Source organism: Myotis yumanensis, unplaced genomic scaffold (assembly GCF_028538775.1).
Source record: "Myotis yumanensis isolate MYYU_CA2020_CCGP unplaced genomic scaffold, mMyoYum1.0.hap1 SCAF_2, whole genome shotgun sequence".
Taxonomy (NCBI): domain Eukaryota; kingdom Metazoa; phylum Chordata; class Mammalia; order Chiroptera; family Vespertilionidae; genus Myotis; species Myotis yumanensis.
This window is the reverse complement of record NW_027223753.1, coordinates 36,178,412-36,198,132: the sequence shown is the minus strand read 5'-3', so window position 1 is coordinate 36,198,132 and position 19,721 is coordinate 36,178,412. Positions and strand designations below refer to the sequence as shown.

Genomic DNA, 19,721 nt, shown 5'->3' with positions numbered 1-19,721 from the left:
GATCACAATCCGGACCCCGGAGGCACCACCCACATCCGTTTAACATCACTTCCTTCAGAGTTAAGGGGGAAAAAAAATCTGGGAACTCGAGGGGTTGAGTTGAGCCGCGTTTGGGGAAGGGCGCGGACCTTCTGCTGTAGGACTCCGGCTCTGCGTCCGCTCTGCCCGGTGGCCCCGCACACTTACCACCATGGAGCTGCGGCCTCGTCTCGGGGCCACCTGTTTGCTGGGCTTCAGTTTCCTGCTCCTGGTCACCTTTTCTGATGGACGTACTGGGCTTGGAAAGGGTCAGACCGCATTCTTATCTTAATCTTTACTTATCCTGGGTCCCAGCCCAGTATAACCCTCTTCTCTTAACACGACCCCCCTCCCATTCTATCTCTTTAGTCACGCCAGATTCTTTTTTATCCTAGCCAACCGCTCTTGGAGTTTGAAGAAGATTTCTTGGGGTAGGGAGGAGCGGGTCTAGGGCATGGTGTGATGGGACGTTGTTCTTGGGATGGGGTAAGGAATGGCCCTTAAATTAGAAGAAGCATGTTTAAGAGCCCAGCACAGTGCTTAGCATTGGTAGGTCCTCAGGAACAGCCACCTTTACTGCTAGGAGAAATAGGGCCTTTTTTGGACATGCATATGCAGAGAGCCTTGCCCTTGGTCTGAAGATTCCCCAACTTACCTCTTCCTCAAGAGGAAGGTTACTGCCTCCTTGCCCTCGGGGGAACCATACCTGCATTCCAGGAAGTGGTGACTGGTGCAAAAGGAAGGGCTAAAAGAAGGTAGAAGGTCTGAAGTTAGAGGGGCCACCAACAGTTGTCCCTCCTGTGGTTCCGTTAGTGTGTCTGAAGAAACGGAATTGTTTGTGAGTGCTGAGAAGTTATTCAGTGGTTATGAATAGAGAATAGAAGATGTGATCTCCCTACTCCATCCCATTTCTTACATCTTCATTCGAACTCAGAGTTTATGCTTTTCTAATCGGGTGAGTGGTAGCATTGATTCCCCTCCCCTTTCTTTTTTTTTTTTTTTGTACTGATCTTACTGTATGGAAAGACTCTCCTGCAGTTCTGCTGTTTGAAATTCGATTTCTCTTATCCTCCCTGTTTGTTCATTTATCGGTGTGTGATGAGATTTTGTGGACATTCAGTGTGCCTGAATACAGTCCCTCCTTAATTCAGTAAATAATTTTTGATCACCTACCATATTCCAGGCACCGTCTTGGACACTCCTGTCAATAAGACAGTTTCAGCTTGGGATCAGTACTGGAAATAAAATGAAATTGGGATGGAGAGGCTGGAAAGGATGAGGAAACTAATATTACCTGAACTAGGACGGTCAGGGAATGCTTCTCTGAGGTGATATGTGGGTTTCCATCTCAGTGATGAAACTACACGGTGAATTCTACTGGGCCAGGATGTTTTAAATACTGACAACCCCATTTTAAAACAGATTACTGTATATTTAGTGTAAAATTGTAAGTACCCAGGGAGACAGAAGGGTAGTGTTAGGAGTGTGGGTTTTGACCTGAGTTTTAATTTATTCTGCCACTAACAAGCTAAGAGGCCTAGGGCAAGTTGCTTAACTTCTCCAAGCTTAGTTTCTCATCTGCAAAAGTGGGCATAATAATAACTACCTGAGACATCAACAGATAATTTACTCTGTTCTAGTTACTGTGTTAGTTGTAGGCAGTCCCTTGGAGTCATGTATTCAGTATTTTTATTCCTTGTTAGACATGAAGCTCTTGTGGTTATTCTAGTTATCGTTGCTGTATAACAAACCACTCAAACATGTAGTGGTGTAAAGAAATCATTTTATTATGTTCACAATTCTGTGGGTCAGGAATTCAAAGAAGGCACAGTGGGGAAGGTGTGTTTCTCTGTTCTGTGATGTCAGTTTCTTCATGGGCTAGTGTGGGCCTCCTCACAGTAAGACAGTTGGATTTCAAGAGTGAGTGCCTCAAAAGAACAAGGTGGAAATGCATTGCATTTTTACTATCTAGCTTTACAAGTCACATAGCATAGCTCCCACTATACTCTGTCTGGGCTGGTTCAGCGGGGAGGGACATTAACCTCCCCCACTCTTGCTGCATGGGGAAATGTCGAGCTCACCTTGTAAGAAAAGCCTGTGGAATGGGAAATAGTGTGAAGACTAATCAAGACAAGTAAGCAGGCAATTACATGACATTGTCTAAGTAGCTCTGGCTCTTTCCTGAAGATGGCCTGGTGGTTTGCAGACAGGAGAAACTGCATGACTCTACTGTTTTCATTAAGAAGAGGAAGTACAATGGTATGGTATGAGCACTGAATAGGAATCAGGAGGCTTGGGGTTTTGTGTGTTTTGTTTTTTTTTATATGCTTTTATTGATTTTTAAAGGTAGAGGGAGAGAGAGAAACATCGATGAGAGAGAAACATCAACTGGCTGCCCCCTGCGTACTCCCTACTGGGGATTGAGCTCATAACCCGGGCATGTGCCCTGACCAGAAATTGAACTGGTGACCTCTTGGTTCTTGGGTCGATGCTCAACCATTGAACCACACCGGCCGGGCAAGGCCTGGTTCTAATCCTGGACAGACCATATAGCAGCTGTGGTCTTCCCTGCAGACCATTTATTAAATAAGAGAGTTGAACTAGAAATGATTCCTAAGAGTTCTTCCAGATCTAACAGTCTAGAGTTCTAAAATAATTTTGTTATTCTCCATGTGCTAAAAATTTGAACTATATTACCTATGGGGAGAAGTGTAACAACTAACATTTACGTACATTGCTATATTCAGGCACCGTTCTGTGTATTTTTCATATATTGGCTGGTTTAATCCTCATAGTAACCTTCTGAGATCATCCCCGTTTCACAGATAAAGAACCTAAAGTGGGGCACAGGAGTCACGCAGCGAGTAAGTGAGCTAGCTGGGCTACACATCCCAGAGCCAGTGCTCTTAACAAGCACATACACTCCTGCCTCTGAGGGCAGAAACTCCTCTGAAGACCGTAAAGGAGAAATGAGAAAGTTGTTACGGGGGGGTGGGGGGGGGGGTGGAGTTTATGTGCTCTCCTCCTGAAACAGAAAAATGATTGTCAAGTCTTTGGAATAAAAATTAGGGACTGACACATGGGCAGTGTTTACATTCCACATTGTTCCCTCTTCACATTCACAACAATCCTATGGAATAGATATTTTTCTTAGGCATATTTTGCATTTATGCAAACAGCAAGTGACTGAACTAGGATTCCAATCCAGCTCTGTTTGACCACAGACAGACCTTTTTTGGGGGCCACTGTTATTCTACCTCTCAGGTACAATGTTCCCTATTTTAGAGATGTGGCTGCCAGCTCTGACACTTGACCTTTTGTCAGCTGGGAGGGGGTGAATAATACTTTTCTTTCATTTACACTCATGAAAACAATTTTAGGATGAAGAGCTTGGGAAGTCTGATGTAAATACTGTGTCTAGGAATGGTCACTTTCCTTTTTTTTTTTTCCTTTTTTTTAATATTAATGTTTTTAGGGAAGGATTTGCTGACGTGGAAGCCTTCAGCTCACTTTGCAGAAACTGGCATAAATTAAGTGGCTGTGCAGGTGACACTTTAGGAAACTGGACTCTCTTCAAATGTTCCACGTTGGCATGGGTGTGTGTGGGGGTGGTGTCGGGGAGTAGGTGATTTCAGTAACAAGGTAAATACTGTACCCTTTCAAGTTATTTTTGAAGGGAAACAAAAAACTTAGGTTTTCTAGATCTGAAGGCAGTGTTTACATTCTGCTTTGGTGAAGCTACACTCATTCATTCATTTAACGCCTTCATTCATTTAACTTTTGCTAAGGAGGCGGTAAAGTCTTGTGAGTGGTTAAACTATAGACTCTGGAACTCAACCACCTAGGTAGGTTCTAATCTCAGCTCTGCCACGTACTGGAAGTGTAACCTTTAGCAAGCTATTTAACTTCAGGTTCCATATTTGTAAAATGGGAATATTAGAGTTTCTTCCTCATAAGTTTATTGTGAGGATTAAATGTCAGTACATGTAAAAGCACACAAAACTGTGCCTGGCATGTAATAAATGCCAAATGAATGTTAGTCATTGATACTGTTATCGTATCGTTATGTTATTGTAATTATCACATAAGTAAGAAATCAAAAAGTAATGATGGTGATTATTCCTATTATTAAAAAAAATCCAGTTTTTACTATGAATTTTTAAAGAAATTTTGTACATGTAGTGAACTATTTCAAATTACACCTCTGGATTTACTCTTAGGAATAATGCAATAAGGTGGCTAAGGAACTGTTGGGGTACCAGAGAAGAATGTTAATTAGGAATCAAGAGACCTAAATTCTGGTTGTAGCTTCCTCTGTGGTTTTGGGTAGGCTCTGTCCTTTTCTAGGCCTTTGTAGTATGAGAGGATTGGACTAATCTCTTAAGTTTGTGCTGTCCAATATAGTAGCACTAGCCATGTGTCACTCTTAAATTTTAAATTAATTAAAATTCAATACAATTAAAAATTTAGCTTCTCAGTTGCATTAGCTACCTTTCAAGTACTCACCAGCCACCTGTGGCTTGTGGTTACTACATTGAACAGTGCAGATCTAGAACATTCTTATCAGTGCAGAAAATTCCATTGAACCGTGCAAGTTTAAATCCCAACTTGAGGGACTTTCTTAGTAATAACTCCTGTGACTGTAAGTTTTGTCAGCTAGCTCCTGAGTAGCCCAAGTTTATGGATAAATTTTATTTTACCTGATATTAATCTAGCTTCCCTGACTTTCTTTTGGCTATCATTTGCCTGGTATATATATCATTTTATTTTTTACTTTTATAAGTCCTTTTTTAGGTGCTCTTATAAACATCATAGTTTCATGTTCTTAAAAAAACACACACAAAAATCTGACCATTACTGTCTTTTAACTCCAACTGGCAAATTTAGTCCACTTATGTTTGTGGTGATTATGATGTTTGTGGTGATTAGAGATGGTCACATTACTCTCATCCAGTTTCCATTGCTTCTGTTTTTTCTATGCTTTTTTCCCCTCCATTTGTGCCCTTTCTTTAGAGGTTGAGTATTTGTTTGTTCTTATTTTGTTTTATCTCCTTTATTAGTTTGGAAGTTGGCGCTCTAGTTCTTTTAGTGGTTACTCTTGAAATTTTGCATACTTAACAAAATCTCACATTAATATCTTGATGTTATTAAGAACACTTTAACTTAAGTCATTTCCTCTTTATAAGTAGTTGTTGTCTTGCACTTTAGTTGTCTTTTTTTAAAAACTCTACAAGTTGAGCATTACAAATTTTTCTACACTTAGTTCTTAGAAGTATCTACGTGTTTACCAATTTATTTGCTCACTGTTCCTTGTATCTAAGCTTTCTTCTGGAATCCCTTCCTTCCTGAAACATGCCCTTTACTTATCCTTTTTCTCTGGTTCTTTTCTCCTAGGGGACTATTTCATATTTCCTCATCTCTTCAAACCTCCAGGCTTCTTCCACAATCCTTGCTCTCAGCTGGTGACCATGCTTCCTATATAATAGAAGGAATTAAAAGAGACCTTTCAAAAACTGTCACCACTACATTTACCTACCTTCTAGCACCAGTGTTCATATATTCTTCCTTTCCTATCTTTGTTGGATAAACTGTGCTCCTAGCAAAGGCTAATCCCTCTACTTGAGTAATAAATCCCATGTCCTTTTACCTACTCACAATATTTTTTAAAAAAAATATTTTTATTGATTTCAGAGAGGAAGGGAGAGGGACATCAATGATGAGAGAGATTTATTGATTGGCTGCATGCCCCATGCTGGGGATCGAGCCGGCAACGCAGGCATGTGCCCTTGACCGGAGTCAAACCCGGGACCCTTCAGTCACAGGCCAACGCTCTATCCATTGAGCCAAACCGCTAGGGCTCACGATGTTTTTTTACCCTCTCTTCTCATCTTGTATCATCAGCTTTTCTTCCATTATTATATAATTTCTATCAGCTTTCAACATCCTGTACTTCCCTTTCCATTGAGTTAAAACCCTTCCTCAACTCATAGCTCCCTTTAGCAATGCCCTTTTCCCCCTTCAGCAAAATTATTTGAAAGTGCTGTGTGTCCTAGTTCTAGAAATCTTCCTTTGGGCTATCTTGATTTGCTCTAATTATGCTGTCATCTTCACTCCTCTGTTGAAGCTGGTCTTGCCAAAGTCAGCACTCTTCCTCAGTTGCTAAATCCAGTGGTCATTTCTGATTTAACAGGAATAGTGGAGTCAGTTGATCACCTTTACTTCTTGAAGCATCTTGGAAACACTTAGATTGTAGGACTCCACGCACTGCTGGTTTTCTGCCGATCTCACTGGCAGTTCCTTCTTATGGCCTTGGCTAGTTATTCTTTATCTCCCTGGGAGGACTCCAGGGCTCTTGGACTTCCTCTCCATCTATACTCACTCCTGTGGGATCTTATTCAGTCTCAGGCTTTAAATTACATTCATATGCTCATAACTCCTTTGAATTTCAGGTTCAGATATTCAGTTGTTCATTCAGCATCTCCAATTGGGTGTCTAGTAAGCATCTCAAAATGAACATATACAAATCCAACCTCTTTTTCTGAATCCTTACCCCAGGATATTTTTTTCCATTGGTTTTTAGAGAGAGTGAAAGGGAGGGAGGGAGGAGGGGCTAGACAGAGTTGTCTAGTTGGGCATCCTGCCAATGCAGGATTAAGTTGCCTGAGTTTAGGTGTTGACAAGTAGAATGATGGGGATCACATTAAGTACCTTCCAATTCTTCTGAACATCCTCCCAGTTGTACTCTTATGTAATTGTTCACTATTCAGGATTAGACTTTGGGCCCTCGGCAAGTGACACCTTTCCTCTTGGTCAGCAGCCCATGCTGTTGGGAATGAAAAGGGATGATGGTTAGTTTGGATTTTGCCCCCATGTGCTAATCTGAATGAGCTATTTATTTCTCTGTGTTAACAATGATGGAAATTTGAATTTATTTCTAGGAAAGAAAGGCATGGGAGATAGTATAGTAATTGAAAAGTCATAAAATTGAAGTTTAAATCCCAACTTGACCATTTACCAGCTCTGTGACCTGGTACAGGTTATGTAACTTTTCTGAGCCTCAACTGTAAAGATAACAAACGCTGCCATTTACTGATCACTTATACCTATTTTAATGATGAGAAAACAAGTATAGAGAGGTTAATTAAGAGAGGATTATTATAAATTATTGCTAAATTTAAATGACGTAACACATGTGATGTGCCAAGAATATAGAAGGTGGTCCATAAATAGCAGCTAGCATTATTATGATCACTAACATTTTCCAGATATAAAACTGAGTAATTTATGTTATGGCTGAAATAAGATTCATTTACTCAATAAAATACTTTATGGAGCACTTTCCTTGGCCATGTATAGAGCTAAGAGCTAGGGAAACAGGAGGGAATAAGACAGTTATGTTCCCAACTCTTAGGGAATTCCCTTTGGGGTAAAGGGGACCACATCCACCATTTACAATTCACCCTGGGGAGTGCTGTCATGGGAATTAGGGAAGATTTACTAGAAGAAATGCCCTCTAGGTTTATACCTGAAGAATGAATGGGAGGTGAAGGTGGAAGGAAAGGCAGGAGGAGCAGTGGTTATGAAAGCTGGAGGGGAGAAAGTGCATGCTGCATTTAAGGTATTGAAAGAAGCTTTGTGTGTAACATTTTAGGAAAAGTGTGGAAAGTGAGCCTGGAGAGGTGGCCAAGTGCCATGTTCTGAAAGGCTTTGTAAGTCCTGCGGTAAGAGTTTGGCCTTTCTTTTTGGGGCTTGGAAAGCCTCTGAAAAGTTTTTACCCACCAGAGATGTGATTTTAAAATATCACTTTGGCTGAAGTGTGGGGAATTAAGACAAGAAAAGCTTTAAAAATATTATCTCATTTAATCCTTACACCCACACTTGGAGGAGGTGGGTATATTATCTTGATTTTACAGATGAAGAAATTGGGACTTGGAGAGCTTACTTTATTCACAAAATTCATGCATTTAATAGGCATTGGAGTCATCATCCATCTCTTTCAGACTCAAAAGCAATATTGCTGAATTGTCTTCAACTAGTAATGATTTGTTATGACCTGCTTTATGTTTACTCTGTGGAAAATTCCCATTCATTCTTATTGTATTATTTGCATACTCTGTGTTAGATTACAAAGCATTTTACAGACATTATTTATTTTCCTTAAAAACTATCAGTAGGCAATGTTATCTCCATTTTACAGGTCTGAAAAGTGAAGCTTGAGGTATGGGACAGTCCATGGTCCAAAAAACCCAGAAAGTGGTGGAGCAGGGACTTGAACACCATACTCTTGATAGAGGAAAGCCTTTTTTTATGGGTGAACATGCCACACTTCTTTCTTGGGTCTTTACTCTTTATTCATGTGTGAATGTTTATAAGACTCTTTTCTTCTAGGTTTTGGAGATCACATTCATTGGAGGACACTAGAAGATGGGAAGAGAGAAGCAGCTGCCAGGTATAAGATATGGTTTTAGATTACTTAGGGTAGTAAAACACTTTAGTATGTGAAGGTCATGCCAAAGCAGAGCAAAAATGAATACTTGCGTGATAACAACAACACTAATACTATCTAACATCTAGTAAGTGCTTACTATGCACCAGACATTGAATTATGTGAATTAGCTTATTTAATTCTCATAATAACTCTTTTGAGGTGGGTACTGTTGTTACCTTCATTTTGAAGATAAGAAAAGTAAGGCATAGAGCAATTATGTAACTTGCCAAAAATCACACAGCTAGTAAGTGGTGAAGCTAAGATTCAGATGCAGGCATTCTGGCTTCAGAGCCTGCACTCAACCAGTAAATCATACTGCCTACTAGTCTCAAGTTGAGTAGTCTTAAAATTCCAAGTCTTTGCACAGACAACTGACACAGAGGGAGAGAAAAAGGCAGAGCAGGGAAGGGAAATGCTTTGTATGCATTCATTCATTTAATCCTCACGACCTCTAAGGTTGGTTCAGCCTGTGAAGTAAGAACTATTATGCAGGAGAGGAAATTGAGATACAGAATGGTTAAATAACTTGACAATAGTTTACACGGCTAGTAAGTGGCAGAGCCAAGACTTAAATGTTTTGGAGAAATACAAAGACCCAAAATACTTATGTGCACCTACCTTACACACATATACTTGCACAGAAACACAAACTATAGTTTGCTTTTGCTAGAACAGATTCTACAGCTTCATGGTTCTGAGTCTCATACCTTCTGAATTAGAGTAGGATTGCCAGATTTAGCAAATAAAAATAAAGGATGCTCAGTTAAGTTTTAATTTTGGGTAAACAATAATTTTAAATATGCCCCATGTAATGTTTGAGACATACCTATATTTAAAAAAATTGTTTTGGCTGGGCCAGTGTGTCTCAGTGGTTGAGCGTTGACTCATGAACCAGGAAATCATGCTTTGGTTCGATTCCTGGTCAGGGCACATGCCTGGGTTGCAGGCTTGATCCCTAGTCGGGGATCTCTCTCATCGATGTTTCTATCTCTCTCCCTTCCTCTACCTAAAATCAATAAAAAAATATATTTAAAAAAAACACAAAAAATTTTTGTTGTTTATCTGAAATTCAAATTTAACTAGGCATCATGTATTTTATCTGGCAACCTTACTTAGGAGAAAAATTCCTATTAGTCTTTCAAGTTCTAAATCAAATGACTGTTTTTAGATAAAGTCTTCAGTGATTTTTCTGGGCAGTTTGTGGTTTTTTCCCCTGTACTGTTACAACCCAACCTATATCCACCCTCCATTATCTATAATAATAAATCATAATATGCTAGTTAGACCAGATGTCCTTCTGGACATCCTTCCGGACGACCTTCTGGATGAAGCTGGGGCTGTGAGGGAAGACTGGGGCCTGGGTGCCTGCCGGCAGCCAGAGGGAAGCCAGCGCAGGCAGTGGGGGAAGGAAGGCCTACTCTTGCACAAATTTCATGCATCGGGCCTCTAGTAGTATATATTATTCTTCTTGTAGGTGCCTAACTCTTCCCATTCAGACCCTTGATCTCCTATAGGGGAACTGTTTTATGTTCATCTCTGAATCCCCAAACACGGAGATGTTAAGTGACTGAAATGGCTATTGAATAAACAGTTATTGAGAGTCACTGGGTGTAAGGAATGAAGGGGAACTAGCATTTGTGAATTGTCTTCTATATACTAAATATAGTTCTGATTGTTTTTGCAATATTTAATGTTCACAAAGGCCCCATTAGAAATGAATGGGTAAAGTCCTTGGCCACAGGGAGATAACATTCCCATGAGGCCTGTAACATTTGACATAAATAAATGATGCCATTCTAGTCTCTTATCTCCTTTCTGAGAGAAGAGGACCTGGGTCTAGTTGGCTGGGACTCTCGTTTCCATAGCAACAAGAGGTCCTATGAGAGCCAAGGCCTGCCGGAAGTTCAGTTTGCACTTCCGGTTCGGCAACCCGGAAGTTGACGTGCGGGTTGCACATGGCCGCGCCCTGGGAGGATGCCGCTGGTAGTGTTTTGCGGGCTGCCGTACTGCGGCAGGAGCCGACGCGCAGAGGAGCTCCGCGGGGCGCTGGCGGCCGAGGGCCACGCGGTGTACGTGGTGGACGACGCGGCGGTGCTGGGGGCGGAGGACCCGACAGTGTACGGCGACTCGGCCCGCGAGAAGGCGCTGCGGGGGGCCCTGCGCGCTGCCGTGGAGCGGCGCCTGAGTCGTCACGAGGTGGTCATCCTTGACTCCATTAACTACATTAAGGGCTTCCGCTACGAGCTCTACTGCCTGGCGCGGGCGGCGCGCACCCCGCTCTGCCTGGTCTACTGCGTACGGCCCGGCAGTCCGAGCGGGGGACCTCGGGTGGCGGCTGCGGAGGAGAAGCAGAGCCGGAACGTCAGTGTGAGTTGGCGGCCGCGCGCCCAAGAGGGAGGGAGACCTCCGGCAGCGGGCGCCCGCGTCCTTAGGGAAGCGCAAGCAGTGGACTCGGTAGTAAATGGGGGAACCCAGGCACACCTACTTATGGAACTGGAGCCGAAGGAAACCAGGACGCCAGATCTCCCAGCTGTCGTGATCCCTGATTTCGAGAAAGCTGCAAACCATGTGTCCAGTGCCTTGTACCCTCCCGAACTTCTGGAGGCCCTAATGCTGCGCTTCGAGGCTCCGGACTCGCGGAACCGCTGGGACCGACCCCTGTTCACCTTGGTGGGCTTAGAGGAGCCGTTGCCCCTCGCAGAGATCCGGGCTGCCCTTTTTGAGAACCCTGCTCCTCCACCGCATCAGTCTACCCAGTCCCAGCCCCTTGCCTCGGGCAGCTTTCTGCACCAGCTGGATCAGGTCACCAGCCAGGTGTTGGCGGGACTGATGGAAGCGCAGAAGAGCGCAGTCCCCGGAGACTTGCTTAAGCTTCCTGGGACCACGGAACACCTTCAGTTTACCCGGCCTTTGTCCATGGCCGAACTGAGCCGCCTCCGACGCCAGTTTATTTCCTACACCAAAACGCATCCCAATAATGAGAACCTGCCTCAGCTGGCCAACATGTTTCTGCAGTATCTGAACCAGAGCCTGCTCTAACCAGAGGTGCTTGGGGACAGGCCGTGGCTCCTTGTCTAACCTCTACTGCCCTGTATTTCTCTGAGAAAAATAAGCTGAAGGTCTGCAGAGCATACTGATGTGCGATACTAGAGCTGTTGTGACTGACTCACACTTTGCAGAATGCCCCTGTGCCAGGCCTTGAGTTTAGACTCAGAGCATACTCTGAGACTAGAAAAACTGGGGAACTAGCTTGAAGGATCTTGGCAAATTTCCTCAGAGGATAGAGCTCAGATGGACAGGGCTCGCTTAGATTGGGATCTACTTGGGATATCCCACTGCATTGACTTCCCCCAGCTGAACTGTGGGGAAGCAGACTGGATGGATGAATTGTTTTAAAAACACTTGTGAACAGAAACTTAAGATGGCACAGTTCTGCATCTGCGCTGACCCTTCTTTCATACCACAAATAGTTGTTTTTATTGCTGTACCTAAGATTTTTGCTAGTCTATCCTGGGTCTGGGGGTCACAGATAAATCCACTGGTTTCTGTCCTTGGGAAGCTTTGGTTCTAGTGGAAATAAAAGACATAGCCGCTAGATTATTTCATTTAATAAAACCTTTTAGAAAGAGTCGGCTGGAATCTCTTTCACTTAATGTAACTTAATGTTCTTCATATAATTAATGTAACATTTTAGATCTACATACGGGGTGGGCAAAAGTAGGTCTACAGTTGTGAGTACATGAAAGTTTATTCTTGTATTTATTATATTATTTTCCATACAAACAACTGTAAACCTACTTTTGCCAACTCCTATATATTTCTGCTGTGCCTTTGAAATAGTACCTCAATAGTGTGTATTGAGATATTTTGTTCTAATCTAGAGGTATTGTCACTTCTGTAATTTGTGCTTCACTCTGTGTTCCGAGGCAAATGTCGCTTTAATACCACAAATGTCATACTTCCATTGGTTATTTATTAAACAAATGATAGGTACCTGTCTTACCAGTGCTTGTGATTTTTTAAAGAATTGGGTAATATTTGCCCTTGAGAGGTTAATAGTTTATTGAGAAATACAGACAAGTAAACAGATGGTTACAGGACATAAGGGGCTGGTGGTTAGAGGGTGGTCACAGAATGCTTTAGGAGTCCAGAGGAGGAAAGGATTAACTAGCTGTTGAGAGAAGATTGTTTCGCAAAGGCTTCAGAGGAATTAATATGTAAACTGTCACTTTAGAACAAGGGCCAAATAGTAAATATTTTAGGCTTTGTGGACCACAGCCTCCCTGTTGCAGCTTATCAGCTTTGCCACTGTAACACAAAAGCAGCAATAGTCTAAAAATGAGCTCTGATCGGTGTGGCTCAGTTGGCACATGCCTAAGTTGTAGGTTCAACCCCGGTTGGGGCATGTATGAGAGGCAGCCAATCAATGTTCTCTTTCTCCCTATCTAAAAAATGAAAATTAAAAAAAAAATCAATAAACAAGTCCTTGGGTGAGGATTAAAAGAAAGAAAAAGTATCAATGTGTTTTAATAAAACCATGTACACTGAAATGTGAATTATGTTTAATTTTAACATATCACAAGGTACTATTCTTTAGACTTGTTTCAACCATTTAAAAATGTAAAAATCATTTGTATCTCAGAGCTCTACAGAAGTAGGCAGTGGGCTTGATTAAGTCTGCTGATTGTAATTTGCTGACCTCTGTTCCAGAACGCTGAACAGCAGTTTGCTTTGGAGAAAAGAGCAAAACAGATTTTTCTGTAAGTGCAGGGATATGTTAAAAAAAAAATAGGTTGCCATGGTTGGTAATGTATTTCTTGCTTATCAGGCAATCTATACCACCTTTTGTTTCTGATATATGAGCAAGGATTCCTGCCACAAATGGAGGTTTGGACTAAGAAATCTTTAAGTCCTTTTCCAATGAATTCCGGATTGCCATTCTAAATTGAAGTAAACTATACTGGTTAGAAAGAACGTTAGTTTTGGAGTCAGATTTATCAATTAGTAAGTTGCAGAATCTAGATTTTATGTGGCAAAATATTTAATCTCTTTGGAGTCTCAGTTTTCTCATTATTATAATGAAACCATTAATAATATCTAAGGATTATTGTAAGGATTTAAGTGAGATAATGCATATAAAGCACATAGCACCATGTTTCATAATAAAAGTTATTACATTTTGCCTATTATTATAGTTACCCGGATCCCACTTGTCACCTAAGCTTGCCCTACTCATTTGCTTTATAACTTTTTACAAGTATTAGAGGCAGAAATCTATCCTAAGTTTGAAATCTATCCTAGTAGGCCTCTGGTGAGGAGTTGATAATTCATTTGACACTAAATTAATTAAATTAAAAGTTGATGTGTATTTAGAGTAGTGCCCAGTACAAATTAAATGCTACATGTGTGTTTGCTATCAATATGATTTTATATGCCAGATGTAGGGGATGTAGAAACAGCTAAGAGTTTCTTAAGGATCCAAGTCTGGTGGGGGGAGATGGGTAAATATAATAAATCAGTGTAGTAAATACAGTGTTATACAGTGTATGATGATGTATTGATACGGTGGTTGGATGATGACTGCTTAAGTTGTCATTTGAACCTTGAGAACTTGGAGAGCTTCATCTGGCCAAGACTGGTTCAGGTGGATTATGTCACTCATTATTTAAAAAAAGAAAACATTTTTTTTCCTCCTTGATTGTAAAAATTACATTTAATTGTAGAAAAATAGAAGTATAGTAAAATCCATAATCCGATTACTCAGGAATAACTGCTGTTATGTTTTGTTACATTTCTTTTGGGCTTGCTCTTCTGTACATATTTGTATAATTAAAACCAAACTACAGTTAATAATTTTATATTCTAGTTTTTAATTTAAAATTATACCAATGAAAAATTTTATTAACATTTTTAATAGTTATATCACCTTAACAATTTAAATCTGATGTTTTCTACAATCTTTTCTCCCTAGCTTTAAAGTCCAAATTTACAGAATTTACAGTAATGTCAGAATTATCAGTAATTTTGTTATAATAATCTGTTATTGAATAGGTTGTCTTAAAATTTTCCCAATTGGAATCATACTATATGAATGTGCATTAATCGTTGTCTTCATAAATTGGTCATTTTAATTAGGATAGGTATCAGGAAGTGGAATTGCTAGATTATAATTTCTTTGTTTTGTTTTTAAGTGGATTGCCCCTGATGGTGATTATCCATAAATCCTGGTGTGGAGCTTGCAAAGGTAAGTGCAAATGATCAAACCTCAGATGCGTTCTGAAATACTAGCATTTAAAAACAGGAGTAGTGACTTTCACCCAGTGACTGCTGATTGCTTTAAAGGATACCAAGGAAATATATGACATAGATCCCCTGCTCCCAAGAAATTTGCAGTTATATTTGCAGGGGGTTGGCGGGTAAGGCGGTTAAGATAAGTAGAGTATGGGATTAAGTGCTAAAGTCATATGGACAGTAAATGTTAGCAGAAGCTGAAATGTACAGAAAGACATGAGAAGGTTAGGAAAATCTTCCTGCAGAACTTGAGAACCAAATTAGAACCCAAGGTTATTTTACTTGGTAGTGTGTATTTTTTCTGCTATACCACCCTGCCACTTCCAAGTCAGATTTTTTTCTTTTGTTTCTTATGCTATACTTATAAAATCCTAGTTGGAAACGGAGTATAAAATTAGTGTAAATAATTAGTGTAACATAAATACATTAGTGATATTGTTACTCTTTTGTCTATTACTTCTTTAGTAGGAGTTACTGAAATGTGTAAAAAAGCAAATAGTAATAATTTTTTCATATATATATATATCATTATCTATTTTATAAATGAGGTAAAAGCTCTAAAGAAATGACATCAATCACTCAAGGTCACATAATTACGCAAGTAAGTGGCAGAAGCAGAACCAGAATTCAAGTGTCCTGATTTAAGGGTTAGTTATATGAATCAGCTCAGCAAATTAGAGTTTGGATATAACAATGATGTTTTCTTCTATTCCAACCCGCCCCCGCCCCCCCCCCCCCCCCCGGCAGCTTTAAAGCCCAAATTTGCTGAATCTACAGAAATTTCAGAACTTGCCCATAATTTTATTATGGTAAATCTTGAGGTAAGACTTCCAGAGTTTCTCCTTTCTGTTTTAATCTTAAGTCTTCACTCTTTTAGAATTGCCATTATTAATAGTATAAAATCTTATTTAGCAGAGCTAGCTGCTTATATGTATGCATTTTTCTCTTGACCTTTAACACTAAGTCTTGTGTCAGACATGGTAGAAAACTGTCCAGCCTCCACTTGTGGGAGGAAGTGGCCTAGATGGGATTGGATAAGGTGACTGAACTTTAAGGTTCCTTCATTCTTAGTCCATGATTATGACATGTTTTTACATCTTTGTATAGTAGCTGATCCAGAGGGATAGTCACACATGCAGTCTGTGAGTTCCTGCAAAATGTGATTCAGTCGAAAGCCAAGTCTGTCTGGGCTTGAATGTACAGCTTGAATGTACATTCTATAAAATAATGTTTACTTAAACACAGTACTAGAAATTTTCTGAACACAGTCACAGTTAATGTTGTGCCAAGTCAGTGATGTTTTGAGAATCGGTGAAGAACAAAACAAATTTTTTTTTGCCCTCATTGAAATTACCTATGGGGACTTGAATACGGGGAGACAGACAAATATCAGATGGTGTAAGTGCTATGGCTAAAATTGAAGGGTGGAGGGGATAGTTTGCAAACATGGTTATCAAAGAAGGTGGCATTTGAGCAAAGATTTAAAGCAGAAAAGGGAGTGAGCCATAAGGATAATGAGGGAAATGTGTCCAGGCATAGCGTAAAACCAAGTACAAAGCCTGTGTTAGGAGCATGCCTGGCTTGTTTAATGACAGCAACTGTAAACAGGTTAGTGTGCTTGAAATAGCCTAAAAAGGAGTGGGGTAGGACATGGAGTTAGAGAAGTACCCAGGTGGCAGATCATGTAGGGCCTCTTATGCCAGTGCAATGACTTGGGGGTTTTACCCTGAGTGAGAGGAGAAGCCACTGAAAGGATTTGAGGAGAGAGGGAACATGATCTGACTTACGGTTTATAATTCATAGGATGAAGAGGAGCCCAAGGATAAAGATTTCAGCCCTGATGGGGGTTATATTCCACGAATTCTTTTCCTGGGTAAGGTGAAAGATCTTAATCTGGGGATCGAAGATGTGGAAGGAGAGAGACATGACTCGGCACTGACTCCACCTAGTGAAACTATACTGGGATGGCTAAAAACAAGAAACAAAAAGCAGTTTCAAGAGAGAGTGGTGAGAGTTCTGAGTGCCGGGACTTCAAGTCTGAAGGAGTTTTTCCCATTAACTAACTGCTTTTGTGAGCAAGAACAGAGTATTGATCATCCATTTATTCAGTCAACAATCGTTTTATGTATCAGCTCTAAGTCAAGAACTATGTGAGGCACTACAAGGACACAGATAAGCCACAATTCTTACCCTTGACACCATAGAGCAGCAGGGGTTCCATTGCCAAATGGAACCAGACAAATGTCTTTCCACAAACAATTTTATAAAAAATACTAATGACTGCCTAATCTTTACTCAGCATTCTGTTAGATTCTATGGGGAATACAGATAAAAATATAGGATCCCATCATCATCAAACAGAAAAGGAACATGTCAAGAAGAGGGAACAGCACATGCCAAGAAATGGGGGATGGGTGTTGTATTCAGGAAACGGCGAAGAGTTCATTGTGATTGCAACATAAAACACAGGGATTAGGGCGGTGAGATAATGGGCTGCACAGATGGGCAGGTCTCATTTTCCAGAAGGCCTAGTGTATCATATAGTGTTTGAAGTACCTGTCCTGTAATTATTGCAACCCCTGTGCCATTTTGTCTACAATAGATCCCAGTGGCAAAGTGCGTCCTGAAATTATCAATGAGAATGGGAACCCCAGCTACAAATATTTCTACACCAATGCTGAGCAAGGTATGGTTATGTTGAAAGGAGGGAAGGTTGCCGCTAGATTTAACTAGGACAGCAGTTCTCAACCTGTGGGTTGCGACCCCTTTGGTGATCGACCGACCCTTTCACAGGGGTCGCCTAAGACCATCCTGCATATCAGATATTTACATTACGATTCATAACAGTAGCAAAATTACAGTTATGAAGTAGCAACGAAAATAATTTTATGGTTGGGGGTCACAACAGGAGGAACTGTTTTAAAGGACCAGAAGGTTGAGAACCACTGAACTAGGTTGAACCATATGGGATGTCCATGATGGGAAACTCAGTTCAACATGTTAGCTGAGCATCTCTTGCATGACTAGCTTCTGGCTAGGTCCTGTGTAGAATATATGGGAAAGATAAGACTGAGCTCCTTCCCTAACTACTTACAGTCTAGTTGGAAGCTAACTAACCCACATGAAACTGAAGAACTAAGGCTCACAGAGGTAGTCACTTGTAACCTCGGCAGGAAATGAAATAAATGAAACATTCATCTAAAATATATAATGGGGATGGTAGGAGGGTGTTTTCTATTCCTAGTATCAAGTAAACATGTGCAGTCTATGACGGGTTCAACTCTAATCCTGGAGGATAAGCCGAAGTAACTACTACCATTTTTGTGGCACTTCAGCTTTATAAAGCACTTTTATTATCCATGCTCATTTAATTTTTGCAATAATCCTGTGCAAAGTAAGTAGCATTACCTCATTTTATAGACGATGAGACAAATTCAAAAATCCAGAACTACATCTTGTGTCCAGATCACATGCTACTGTCATATTTCTCCTAAAATATAAAAATCTATATTGGTTGTCAGCTGGTAGATATTAAAGATCTACTTTGTATTCTCACCCCTCCCCACCCCCCAACCTTTATTTCACAGTTATTCAGGGAATGAAGGAAGCTCAGGAAAGGTTGACAGGTGATGCCTACAGAGTGAAACATCTTGAAGATGAGTTGTAACGTGAATGTGTTCCGAAAGGAGAGCAGCCGGGAGGGAATATTGAGGAATCACTCAGAACAACTAAACCAATCAGGAAACCTTGCTCCTGCCTGTGTGGAAAGGAGCTCTCTCACTGTGGAAGAGTTCTGCTAATAGAAGCTGGTCTCTATGTTTGTGGATCCAGCAGCATGTGGCCGACTTCCTTCTCCTGCCCCTCTGACCTATTTGTCATTGAATGTAAAGGATAATATCTTTTGACATAAAACTTGAGCCATTTGGAGGCTTACTCCTTGCACTTAAGTGTTTGAATCTTTTTCCATTTCCTGCCACTCTACTGACCTTGCTGGTAAAGGGAGACCAGGGGCATCTTTTCTACAATGTTAAAATTGCAGAAATTGCTTATCGTTTCAAACAATAAACCCTAAATGTAAATCAGTAATTCTGACCCCACCAAGGAGACCAGCCTGATTCTTCTCTTTTTCCCCTCCTGGGAGTAATCTTGGCCTTCCTCCTAAACCCCTACAACTTCCTTCCTCTTCTCCTGCTTGGGTTTCCCTGTTTGCACGCATGCGTGTGCAGGAATGGCTGTGTGCTTAGACTCAGCCCCAGCTGGAAGCACGCTTTCCCTGTTACTGTTGGAGAAACTCAAACCTTCAAGCCCTAGGCAGAGCCATTTTTGTCAAGTTGTCAACTGTATTTTTGTACTGGGGTTAAAAAAATATTAATTGTACTATTAAACTTTAATAAAACTTTAAGAAGAAGTATGTTGTGATGGCCTTTTTGTTATTGGAAAATGGAGGGAGGGATGGAGATCAGAGAGTAAACTAATCTTGAGGGCCTAATTTAGTACTCTCCTTCTTTCATACCTTCTACATTCAAATGGCCATCAGAGCTCATCAATTCTAATTTTTTAAACAGCTGAATTCACTCCATCCTCATTGCTGTTTTGGTGCACGGCAGACTTTCTGTTTCCTAGACTATTTCTTGTGACAGCCTCTTAATTTGTCTACTACCAATATTCTCTCCTACAATCCATCTTCTCTGCTTTCCAAAATGCAAATATGACAGTGTCACTCCCCTGCTTGAAGCCTTTTCCTTCACCTTCAAGACAATAATATTAATATTAGGAAACACTTTGGCCTCATTATGTGCCAGGCTCTCTTCTGAGTGCTCTGTGTTATTCCATTTCATTTGCCTTTAGTCCTAATAGCCCTGTGAGAAAGGTACATTATAATCTCCATTTTACAGAAGGATTTGAAGCATGATAAAACCAAGGC

The 19,721-nt window shown here is 40.7% G+C and overlaps 2 protein-coding genes across 2 annotated transcripts; both read left to right on the top strand.

Moving 5' to 3' along the window:
- Positions 1-49: 49 nt before the first annotated feature.
- On the top strand, positions 50-19,205 carry TXNDC12 (thioredoxin domain containing 12). The gene is made up of 7 exons (XM_070405114.1): positions 50-287; positions 8,407-8,467; positions 14,698-14,750; positions 15,545-15,618; positions 16,601-16,670; positions 17,400-17,483; positions 18,385-19,205. The coding sequence occupies exons 1-7, from the start codon at positions 191-193 to the stop codon at positions 18,462-18,464; spliced, it is 519 nt and encodes a 172-aa protein (XP_070261215.1). The 5' UTR covers positions 50-190; the 3' UTR covers positions 18,465-19,205.
- On the top strand, positions 9,965-12,504 carry KTI12 (KTI12 chromatin associated homolog). The gene has a single exon (XM_070405113.1). It carries the CDS (start codon positions 10,481-10,483, stop codon positions 11,543-11,545), a length of 1,065 nt encoding a protein of 354 aa, XP_070261214.1. The 5' UTR covers positions 9,965-10,480; the 3' UTR covers positions 11,546-12,504.
- Positions 19,206-19,721: the final 516 nt, after the last annotated feature.

Excerpts from the sequence above, each read along its gene's own strand:
- KTI12 (XM_070405113.1), top strand. The coding sequence starts at position 10,481 with ATGCCGCTGGTAGTGTTTTGCGGGCTGCCGTACTGCGGCAGGAGCCGA.
- TXNDC12 (XM_070405114.1), top strand. The coding sequence starts at position 191 with ATGGAGCTGCGGCCTCGTCTCGGGGCCACCTGTTTGCTGGGCTTCAGT. Across the intron at positions 16,671-17,399 it reads TCCACGAATTCTTTTCCTGG|ATCCCAGTGGCAAAGTGCGT; the intron begins GTAAGGTGAAAG and ends TGTCTACAATAG. Across the intron at positions 17,484-18,384 it reads CTACACCAATGCTGAGCAAG|TTATTCAGGGAATGAAGGAA; the intron begins GTATGGTTATGT and ends TTTATTTCACAG.